General features: G+C 42.2%; 1 protein-coding gene across 1 annotated transcript in view; it reads right to left on the bottom strand.

Moving 5' to 3' along the window:
* Positions 1 to 718: 718 nt before the first annotated feature.
* LOC306914841 (SRSF protein kinase 3) overlaps positions 719 to 12,359 on the bottom strand; it is a gene marked incomplete at its 3' end in the record, with an annotated part of 20,124 nt that continues 8,483 nt past the window's right edge. The window contains exons 4-13 of the mRNA XM_079492048.1: positions 10,724 to 10,832; positions 9,818 to 9,905; positions 8,060 to 8,147; positions 7,570 to 7,676; positions 6,366 to 6,531; positions 4,522 to 4,598; positions 3,914 to 4,021; positions 2,494 to 2,563; positions 2,082 to 2,174; positions 719 to 912 (exon numbers count right to left, since the gene is read on the bottom strand). Of these exons, the coding sequence (XP_079348174.1) occupies positions 719 to 912; positions 2,082 to 2,174; positions 2,494 to 2,563; positions 3,914 to 4,021; positions 4,522 to 4,598; positions 6,366 to 6,531; positions 7,570 to 7,676; positions 8,060 to 8,147; positions 9,818 to 9,905; positions 10,724 to 10,832 (1,100 nt within the window). The remainder of the gene's footprint in view (positions 913 to 2,081; positions 2,175 to 2,493; positions 2,564 to 3,913; positions 4,022 to 4,521; positions 4,599 to 6,365; positions 6,532 to 7,569; positions 7,677 to 8,059; positions 8,148 to 9,817; positions 9,906 to 10,723; positions 10,833 to 12,359) is intronic.

Raw genomic sequence — 12,359 nt, forward strand, 5'->3', positions numbered from 1 at the left:
AAGGAACAAACACTGCACACTATCTTCAAATGCAGTGACCAACTTTTATTTAGGGAAACGGCAACGTTTCGGCCTATCTTTATCATAAAGATAGCCTGATGAAGGCCGCATAGGCCGAAACGTTGCCGTTTCCCTAAATAAAAGTTGGTCACTGCATTTGAAGACAGTGTGCGGGTGTTTGTTCCTTTTTAATTTTTGGGCACCGTACCCTCTACTACGCACCTGTCGCCTGTAGGTGTGCAAAAGCCTTGCTTTTTTTATGTAGAAAATAATAAAAAGGAAATAATACACCCAAAGATTTAAAAAAAAAAAGGTGCAAAATAAAAGTATAGCACATTGTTTGTCATGTGAAGCAAAAAACAAGCATGTCCTTTAATTGTCCTAACTCTGCCAAACACATGCCGTTTCAAATTAAGTCTTCCCCAGCCATCCTTGGAAAGACAATATTGCATTAACCCATTTTGGGCAGGAACCCGTTTTGGTATTTCAAGCATTCTGTTATACTTTAGCTATTGAAAAAAAGCAGATCTACAAGCTCATAGCGCGCCACCGAGTGGCGCGCTACGAGCTTGTAGGTCTGCTATTTTTGAAAAAATCGAAGAACGACTGACATAGAAACACAGCTTTTTCAGAAAACTAGAAGACATTTTTAGAATCTGATCTCAGGTCAATATTGCATTAAGTAGGAACTAGAGGCACATACCAACTAGTATAGCATCTAGATGTGCTTGGAGGCCAGCCAGGGGTGCTGGAGGCACTGTGCGGCCGTGGGTCTCCTCTCTGGAGAGAAGTTCAACATGCGCTGCAGGAAGTCTGAGAACATGGATGCCTCTTCCAATAGGAAGTGGTATTTCTCCACCAGGATGTCATAAAGGGCCCAGGGCTGCAGCGGGCCGACACGTTGAAGGTCACCTGGATGGAAAACACGGGACAGAGATTTAAAGTAACTGAGTTACTGCTATTGTTTTTGTCAGCACTGCTCCAGTGCAAAAATTGTTATAATATTTAACTGAGTGTAAAAGTGCAATCTTAGAAGTACAAGCATTTCACTGCCAGTTTGAATAAGCACATTGATGTAATCTGCAATAACTATAACAAATTTTACTTAAAAATACTAATAATAATAATCCATATCGTATCATAAGTATTTATATGTTTTGGAGAAAAAAAAACTACAGCTATTCCCATTTCAGGGAAAAACAAAATATTTCCTTGCCACTACACTCTCCGTTACTGCTATTGGTTTGACCATTATGTAAAACATTATGTAAATGAAAGACTTTAGCTACAGTTACAACTATCTATAAATGCACCAAGTCTCTGTCTGTACAGTACGTCTGTCTGACTGTCTGTGTGTAATCCACGTACAGGTAACTCGAGAAGCGTTCACTCCACCGACTTCAAATTCAACACATGCGAACCACACCAATGCAGGGGGGGGGGGGGGGGGGGCAGTGGCCGGTGTCGAGTCGGTCAGACCCACGGTTGTCCAGAACCGCCCCAAAAAGGCCTCTCTGCCCGGGCTCTGGACAGGGCCCTTGCCCAGGGTCCATATATGGAGCTGGCCTGTTCTGACATCATTATGACATCTGCATATACTCCATATTTGGGCATGCCTGACAATAATAACTCCAGATATGGGCATAAAAGGGACACAGACATAATATCTGGGTGGGGCATGCATTTCCAACTTGCATCGTTCCAAGTAGGCCGCCAGTGCCCCACGGGCACCGCTCTAGTCAAGATTAAAGGTTCAATAAAGAACCTTAAAGTGACTGATGTCCCTTAAAAGTTGTCAGAAATGTAGGGCAGAAAGGTACTCCCGGATCGACTCTGGTTGATGAACTGTGTTGCATCTGTATTGACCTGTGCCATAGGTCCATTTGGTTTCATTTTACGCTCTCAAGAGTTACATTATCGTTAAACATCTGGCATTAATTAATTTACAAGAGAAAAAAATGGATCGCTTGCTTGTTATCTCCTATGGTACCAACATCAATACAGCATGGAATTGTGGACAAAAGTCAAAGTCAGAAGCATAAAAATCATCATGGGGGGGAAATGTTGTAATGTACACCCACCTCTGCGATTGAAATATTCTGCCGAATATTTCCCCGACAAGGCAACAGCTGGTGGGATTTTACCCAGAAGTTCGATGATGCGGGCTATGTGATCTGAGGTCAGACGAACGGACACACACACACACACACACACACACACACACACACACACACACACACACACACACACACACACACACACACACACACACACACACACACACACACACACACACACACACACACACACACACACACACACACACACACACACACACACACACACACACACACACACACACACACACACACACACAATAGCACAGCGTCAGCAAGTACAATGGAGTCTCAATACACCCGCAGTGTAATCTCATTTAATCCTGTGTCAATATTTGTCACGCTGTCGGCAGGCTGTATTATACAGAACCAGTACCTTCCTCCAGGGAGAAGTTCTTGCCGGCTTTGGGTTCAAACAGAGAGTCTCCAGTGACCAGCTCAAACGCCTGAGGGAAGACATGAAGGGTAAGACGGTGTGAAGTCTCCAGCTCAACGCAGAGCAAGTATATACGGCTCACTGTTCTTTTAAAGCTACAAACCGTAACATTTATATGTCCTAGCTGGGACTCGAACCAGGGGCTTATCAGCATGAGCACAGAAATTGCTACTGCTGAGCTTAGACGGAAGGTCTGTTTAGCAGGGGAGATATTAAAGGAGAATTCCATGCTAGAAGGCTTTCTTACCTTTATTTGTAGTTGTTACGTCCCCAACAAAGAGGTCCAGGTGTTATTTTGTGCAAAAGTTCATTATTGGCTATTTCCCCTAATATAAGCCCTCAATGGGGATTGGGTTTTTGTGCTAATTCGCTTATTTCCATCGAAATAAGTAGTAAAGTGTGCCACTTGGGATACTATTTACATTATGAAGAGAGGATATATACAACAAATATTGATTTTTGAGCGATGGAAATAAGCGAATTAGCATAACACCCCATAGCCCCATTCAATTCAATGCAATTCATTGAGGGCTTATGGTAGGGGAAATAGCCAATAATGTGCTTTTGCTTTTGCACAAAATAACACTTGGACCTCTTTGGTGGGGACGTAACAACTACAAATAAAGGTAAGAAAGCCTTCTAGCATGGCATTCTCCTTTAAGTTTTGAGCAGCTCCGTTACCCAGTACCCAATTTCTACAAGCTCTGAATCTGGGAGTTTGAGGCAAGGTTATTATAATTAACTAAAACTAACGGAAAAAAACTAAAACTAAAATAAAACATTTTTGTTAACCAAACTAAATAAAAACTAGAAAAGGAAAAGAAAAACAATAACTAACTGAAACTACACTGTGTTTACAAAACTAACTACAACTAACTGAAATGATAGACAAAAATATTCGTTTTTTGTCAATTTATTTAAATTATTTAAATTATTTTTTGTTGGTGGAATTTCTAGAAGTCGCCTGTCTGCTGACCTGAGGGTTGATTTCAAGTTGATTATTGACATAATCAACACAATCAACTTGAAATCAACATGGCATCAGAGATCCACAGGGAAGCCACGCCTGTCTTGCGTTATTCAGATTACAGTTACAATGTGAGGACATGACCCATTCTGGGCGGGAACCCCTTTTGGTGTTAGCATTATGTTATGCTTTAGCTATTGAAAAATAGCAGATCTACAAGCTCATAGCGCGCCACCGAGTGGCGCGCTACGAGCTTGTAGGTCGGCTATTTTTGAAAAATCGAAGAACGACTGACATAGAAACATAGCTTTTTCAGAAAACTGTCAGGATGTAGAAGACATTTTTAGAACCTGATCTCAGGTCAAAATGGGTGCTTCCAGTTGTGCTCCTCACCATGCAGGCTAGGCTCCAGATGTCAGCGGGCGGCCCGTACTCTGAACCCAGCAGAACCTCCAGGGAGCGATACTGACGGGTCTGGATCTCCTCACTGAAATGTTTGTACTGAGAAAGACATGGAGGCAGTCAAAGACAGAGGGAAAGATATTATGCCTATAGAGGGAGGGAGGGGACGGGACGGGACGGGACAGACAGACAGACAGACAGACAGACAGACAGACAGACAGACAGACAGACAGACAGACAGACAGACAGACAGACAGACAGACAGACAGACAGACAGACAGACAGACAGGTTCCTCATTGTGCTCTTGTCATTATCAAAGTTTGTACTAAATCGACCCCCATTTGATACAATGTTTGATTTGTGGGACCCTCAATCTGTATTCTGTACAGTACAATGGGGTGCATACTTAGTTTAGACTAGTCATTGGTTAGACATGGGTTAAGGTTAGGTTTAGGTGTGCTGCCCCGTGGGAGGTTAGGTTTAGGGTGAGGGTTTGAGATAAAGCAGTGCTTGCTTTGCAGCCAAGTGGGAGGAGCAACAGTGTGCAGCCTAGTGTAATAAGGAGGACATGTGCACCGACACATGTGTGAACACTGACCACCCAGCAGGAACTGCCCAGGTCAGCGATCTTCACTGGAATCTGCTTCAAGCTGAGTGCATCCACCTGGGTCCTCTCTGAAAGACACAGCAAGCCATGAATTCACTCACTGTTTTATACTGTTTTATACTGTATATCCACCTGGGTCCTTTCTAAAAGACACAGCAAGCCAGGAATTCACTCACTGTTTTACCATCATACTGCATTCTTTTTTCCTCCAATATCATACAGAATAAGAGAACTGGGGGCTCACAGCAGTTCAAATATAGTTTACTATAAAAAAAAAAAACCCTTTCCCTGGTTTCTGAAATCAAGTATTTCTCTACACATTGACATCAAAATATGTGCAAAATAAAACATTGTAACGGCAAATAAATATTGCTTAGTTAAAATGGAATTGGAGATCTGAGCACTCAAAAAAATGTGGAGAAGAGGAAGTAAAGTTAAAACAAAATGTATTCTATAAAAATGCTGTTTTGACCGGTTAAGTTTCATCAAGGCGAGAACTGAACCAGAGCCCTTGAAGACCACAGGTTGGCATTTTGTTATAGAATAAAGTTTGTTTAACTTCCTCTCCTTCCTCATCCTCTCTCACATTTTTGAGTGCTCTTCCTATTTAAGCCTACAGTACATTCCCACTGATCCTAGAAGCACCATACACTTTTAAGACAGATCAACAGTTTGTCAATGTTTTAGAGTATCCCTAAGTACACACACCCCCATTTGAGAAACAATTAACCTTGCCTCTTTTATGGTTTGTACTGTGTAGTGTACAGTCAGAACTGCAGCCTCACTCACAATCTTCCGCCGTAGTCTGAAAATCCACCTCTTCAGACTCCATCATGGCCCGTAGCACTTGCCCTAGCCTAGCCCCTTAGATAGCACTTTATGTAGACTTAGATAGTATTTTAAACAGACTTATAGCTTGTTATGTAGACAGCACTAGAATTGCATTTTATGTAGTCATAGCACTCTATAGTACACATGTAGAATATATAATATAGTATAGTATGTATAGTTTACATAGATACTCCACTGTTACGTTCTTATAAGTATACAAAAAGTATACTTTTTATATATGTGATGTATGCCATGCTTTTGTTATTGCTTAATGTAAGTCGTGCTGGATTAAGAGCGTCTGCTAAATGCCTAAATTGTAAATTGTGTACTGTGTAGGGCATTGGTTCCTAACCTTTTTATACTGATGTACTACCTCAGAAAACATTTGGCTCTCCAAGTACCACCATAATACTAACTGATGTTAAAATACAGGATCGTAGACCTGCCCTTTTTGTTCCATTCCTAAGCCAATAATGCTGCTGCTCTGACAAAACTCTGTCTAATCGCTAATCAACACAACTGATGATATTTCTAATGTGATTAATCCGTTCTCAAATCTTCTATTAACAGCTAGGTGTTGCTGTCATGCTCATTTCAGCACGGCTGGATAGCCTATTTCAACCAATGGCTTGGTCAGAAGAACTACCTGTAGTAATATAAATATTTCATTCCACTTTTGACATTTTTCTCCTTTTTTGGGCGACTCCTCTGAGTACCACCAGAGGGGGCTCAAGTACCACCAGTGGTACTCTTACCAGTTGTTGGGAATAAGCCCCATCTCTTTCCCTTTCCTATTAGTTTTATGATTGAGTATTGTTTTAAACGATATGCAATAACGTGCTTTTAATTAATTGATCATTTGATGTTTAATAAAACATTGTAATCTTGGGGGGGGAATCCTTGTCTCAGTCCATCATTTCTGGTCACATGCATTTGTATTAAAACCCCTAAAGTAAAGCCAGGTCACCCCATGGCCTGCCAGCTGCCACACATAGCTACACTACCTGTGAACTTGGCATCCTTCCTGTTCAAGCCGGACCACCAGGTGCTACTGCCCCCCGCTGGCTGTGTTTGGGACTGCTCCACCTGACACAACAGGATGTTCTCTGGTTTGACGTCTGTGTGGATGATCTTACACTGGGAGTGCAGGTAGTCCAGTCCCTCCAGAACCTACACCAGGTGTGCATGGGAGGAACTTATAGTCATGTGTTCACATCAACAGGACCACTTCACCACTTTTCAACCTATCTTCATATAATAGGTCCTCACTAATAATCATGATAAAATGGCACCATTTTTTTCTACTCGGTCTGTGTCTCATACGAGGGCTGTGGGCAGTTCAGAGACCCGTCCACCAGTGACATCATCGTTGGGCAGATTTTCTTTTTAAACACGATTTTATTACAAACATTTTTAGATTTGTATTATCGTGAGAACAATGGCTTCCATTTTCGTATTGCAACTTTTCCAGAATAGAAAGCCTGCAGTTTCTAGTAGCTTGGATTCCCCATCGATGATGTCACTGGTGGACAGGTCTCTGAACTGCCCACAGCCCTCCTATGAGACACAGACTGAATAGAAAGAAATAGTGCCATTTTATCACGATTATTTGTGAGGACCTGTTATATGAAGATAGGTTGAAAAGTGGTGAAGTGGTCCTTTAACCACTTTCAAACCGAGTGTCGTTGTTGAGAATGCCATCTCTTTAATAACATTATTATTCAAAAGATTTCAAAAATTAAAACAAAGAGAACATGCAGATCTACATTGCGACACACTGAGCTTCTAGATCAACTCGTTTCACGATTTTTGTGTGATGCCTTAATATGAAAAAGTATAACATAAGGCTTAAATGGTTCACGTATTAATACAGACCTCAAGAAACTACGGTACACATGCTGATTGCCCATACTGTATCTATTCGGGCTTGGATTTGAGACTAAGGTTTTTTAACTGCATCTTCAGACTGAATTCTCAAATGGTTAAAAATGTCTAAAAATGTCTTCTACATCCTGACAGTTTTCTGAAAAAGCTATGTTTCTATGTCAGTCGTTCTTTGATTTTTTTTAAAATAGCAGACCTACAAGCTCGTAGCGCGCCACTCGGTGGCGCGCTATGAGCTTGTAGATCTGCTATTTTTCAATAGCTAAAGCATAACATAATGCTAACACCAAAAGGGGTTCCCGCCCAAAATGGGTTAAACTTTACCTGAGTGAGTATTTGTTTGACCCAATGCCGCGGCAGACCTGGATTTCCAAAACACCGCTGGCAGCTTCTTAGGTCAGGACCCAGCAGCTCCAACACCAGACATACATCTACTGAAGTTAAGGTCCATATTATGATGTGAGCTCAGATTAGTCTTCAAACAATACCAGTTTTGACTTGATACAATATTCAGAGATGTAAATCAAACACATTACAGTCATTACCTTAGCTTGGGATTTTCATTTGATTAATGCCTTTTTGAAGCAATTGCTGAACTACCACAATATGCACACAAAACAGAACACACACACACACACATGTGTGTGTGTAACTGTAGGAGTAACTGTAGGAGTTTGTTGTCACCCGCAACCGCAAATTCATTATCCACCCGCTATCCAACCGCATCGTCCTATTTATATTAACCGCACCAACCGCGGCTAAATCCGCCATCCGCAGGTCTCTAGGTCTCGGTTTCAGTCTCTAAAAAGGATACGGACTCCGTTGACCCCAACTAGCTTAAATTCATCTAACAGCTGGACAATCCTTCTGCTGGATGGATGACGAGCTGCACGACCACTGACCTGAGGAGGGGGTTGGGGGGAGAGAGAGAGGGATGAATATGACAAAAGTTGGAGAGAACACAAGAGAGTGGGATACGTGTTGTTGCTATTTGCTACCATCTTGATGCTAACAAGGCGCGCCCAAGCCGTCAGATGATCTGAGATCTCTGCCTACCAAATACATCAACAAAAATAGCTGCATTGCATAACCAGTATATACATAAATACATCTGATTATGCAATGCAGTCATTTTTTAAATACCTGACGTCATGCAGCACAGTTTAAACCCCTACATTGAATTTAGATGTCCCCAAATGTATTGATAGGCCTACAGTATGATCATCTGGCTACACTAAAGTAAATGTATTGATAGGCCTACAGTATGATCATCTGGATACACTAAAGTACAGTTTAAACCCCTACATTGAATGTATTGATAGGCCTACAGTATGATCATCTGGCTAATGTATTGATAGGCCTACAGTATGATCATCTGGCTACACTAAAGTAATGTATTGATAGGCCTACAGTATGATCATCTGGCTACACTAAAGTAATGTATTGATAGGCCTACAGTATGATCATCTGGCTACACTAAAGTAATGTATTGATAGGCCTACAGTATGATCATCTGGCTACACTAAAGTAATGTATTGATAGGCCTACAGTATGATCATCTGGCTACACTAAAGTAATGTATTGATAGGCCTACAGTATGTATTGATAGGCCTACAGTATGATCATCTGGATACACTAAAGTACAGTTTAATGTATTGATAGGCCTACAGTATGATCATCTGATCATAATGTATTGATAGGCCTACAGTATGATCATCTGATCATAATGTATTGATAGGCCTACAGTATGATCATCTGATCATAATGTATTGATAGGCCTACAGTATGATCATCTGATCATAATGTATTGATAGGCCTACAGTATGATCATCTGATCATAATGTATTGATAGGCCTACAGTATGATCATCTGATCATAATGTATTGATAGGCCTACAGTATGATCATCTGATCATAATGTATTGATAGGCCTACAGTATGATCATCTGATCATAATGTATTGATAGGCCTACAGTATGATCATCTGATCATAATGTATTGATAGGCCTACAGTATGATCATCTGGATACACTAATGTATTGATAGGCCTACAGTATGATCATCTGGATACACTAATGTATTGATAGGCCTACAGTATGATCATCTGGATACACTAATGTATTGATAGGCCTACAGTATGATCATCTGGATACACTAAAGTACAGTTTGAAGCTGAGGCAGGACATTAACAGATTACAGCTTTAAAATAATGTTATATTCAATGTATTAACCCCTTTTGACCTGAGATCAGATTCTAAAAATGTCTTCTACATCCTGACAGTTTTCTGAAAAAGCTATGTTTCTATGTCAGTCGTTCTTCGATTTAAAAAAAATAGCAGACCTACAAGCTCGTAGCGCGCCACTCGGTGGCACGCTATGAGCTTGTAGATCTGCTATTTTTCAATAGCTAAAGCATAACATAATGCTAACACCAAAAGGGGTTCCCGCCCAGAATGGGCTCCTTTAATACCAAATGACTGTAGTGGAATTACATCAATGCACAACGATGAAAGTGGGAAATAACTTTCAGTTGGATAGAAAGAGAGAGTCAGCAGGAGAGCAAGAGGACTTACACATCGCAGGAGTGTGAGTTCATCTTGTCCAACCAGCGTGAACTCTGGACCACTTTTCAACACCTTCACAGCAACACGCCTGTCCAATCTGCTCACGCACGCACGCACGCACGCACGCACACGCATCAATCTCTATGAGCTTATTGTACAAGCTGACACATGTATCCAGTGTGACTGACGGCCAAGCTACACCAGGCTTTTCTCGCGCGTTTACCCTAAACGTGCGGCCCGCGCGTGCGTTTTTTAAAATAGGACTGGACCTAAATGAAACGCACGCGCGGGGGTAAACGCGTGCGTTTTGTGCGCGAAAAGCCTGGTGTAGCTTGGCCGTTAAGCAGCAGCCACAGACTTAATATCGGTGTAGCATAATTTGTCACTGTCAGGCAGAAACTTTGTGTGTTTTGTTTTTGTAAATGAATGCCCTACTTAACACCTAAGTGTTGTATGACAGTGTCGCTCACAATGCATCACGATGAGAGCTTGTAGATCAGCTATTTTTGCTATTTTAAAGAAATAATATATATATATATATTTTTGCCTATAGTGACATGTCCAACATAGGAACACCAGGATGAAAGAGGTTTATCTGTGGCTTTTGTAAATATTTAACCAAAGAAAACTACTATAGTCCACGCAGGGACCCCAAGGTGTCCTTGAGGGGGTTCCCAGCTAATAAATGTGTTATACTATAACACATTTTGATACAATTATAGTTTCAAAATCAGTTAAACCACTTTAACCCAATTTTGTAAAAAAACAAATAGCAAATCTACAAACTGTGAAAAAAATGTACACAAAATGTAACTGTTTAACACCACAAATCTTCTCTCATGGGGATCCCTACTAATCTTTTCAATTGGGGGTCAGTGGCATTTGTGGTCTTACTCTTGAAATGATTGAACCAACCTGAGGTCCACGCACAGCCAGACGGTGGAGAAGAAACCCACGCCGAGCTTGGAGACAACCTGGTACCTCCTGTTGAAGATGTCTCCTATCTGGACGGGGTGGTACCCACCTGACAGAAGACAAACATACACACTTTTAACTCTACCAAACAGCTCAATGAAACTCACTGGACTCTCTGATTTGGATCAGGAGCGAGAGTGGTTTGCTGGGAATCATAGTAGAATTTCCCTGTTGGATCCTGGCTCCCCCTGGCATTGCGCCAAAGTGTCCTTCAGCAGCCAGGATATTGAACTCCTAAACTGATCCTGGCAAGCAGGTTTTTGACTTGCATGGGTGCCTTCGCCGTCTGTAGGCTGATTTAGATTCTATTATACATAGATGTTGTGAACCGCAAATGGCAGATACTCAAGCTCAGAACGCATCACGAGGCAACCCGTTGTGAGCTTGTAGATCATCTAATTCGGTAATATACACGTGAGGGAATGGGTATGAAAGGATTGTGAGGTATGCAAGAGTTTTGAGTGTTTGGAAGACAAACGTTATATAAATGCAGTCCAGCCGCATACATTCAATCAATCAAGGGGGTTTGCCCCTCACTAGCAAAATGTTAGTGTTCCATGTTCTGAGCTCTGGATCACTCTGCTACACTCACCTCCCTTTGACACACCCCCACTAGGGAACCTGATACGGGTTACGGCATCAATGTAATGCCCGGGATTCCCGGAGTCTCTCGGGGAGTGACACTAAAGCCAAACATCTTAACCACCAGCCTAGGAGGGAATTCCCCGTTGACCGGGAGAGACATTAGGCTTCTGGTGTTCAGGCAGAGGCTCTGAGCCACTCTGTTACACCTTCTGGTGTTATTCAAGTGGTACTAGTACTACTCTATTTGATGTGTGGCTGCTGGTATTCAGTCGTGCTACTCTATGTGATTGTCTAGTGAAATCCTGCAGGGCGCTACACTACCTCTGCCAACTGGGGAGAGCAACCTCATGCTTCCTTCCATGCATGAGGAGTCCAAGCCGTTTCCCCGGTTGGACGTAGCGCGTGGAAGGAATACGTTATTCCAACCAGTTCCGTTCCCCTCCATCAGGCGCCGGCTGGCTGGCCAGGGGGAGGCAGTTTAGAGACCAGGATTACCGGTACTGCATGTGTTTTATGTGATTGTGGCTCAGGAGGTAGAGCAGGTCGTCCAATGATCCATGGGTCGGCGGTTTGAATCCCGGCTCCTCCCGTCTACATGTCGAAGTGTCCTTAGGCAAGACACTGAACCCCAAATTGCTCCCGATGTGCTGGTTGGTGCCTTGCATGGCTTCCGCCGCAATCGGTGTATGAATGTGTGTGAATGGGTGAATGTAATGTACAATCTATGTAAAGCGCTTTGGATAAAGGCGCTATATAAATGCACCATTTACCATTTACCATTTTGTGAGGGTACTTACTCTAGGCCGGGGACACGGGGAGAACATGCAAGCTCCACACAGCACCTAGGGTATATGGGCACTGATGGTACTACTGTATTTGATGTGCAGACACTGGTAGTCAAGCGGTACTCTTTTGGATGTGTGGGCGCTGGTATTCAGATGGTACTACTCTACTACAGTATATGAAAAGTGTGCCGACTGTGGTATTTACA

The sequence above is a fragment of the Electrona antarctica genome (assembly GCF_951216825.1).
Source record: "Electrona antarctica genome assembly, chromosome: 2".
In the NCBI taxonomy this organism is placed as follows: Eukaryota; Metazoa; Chordata; class Actinopteri; order Myctophiformes; family Myctophidae; genus Electrona; species Electrona antarctica.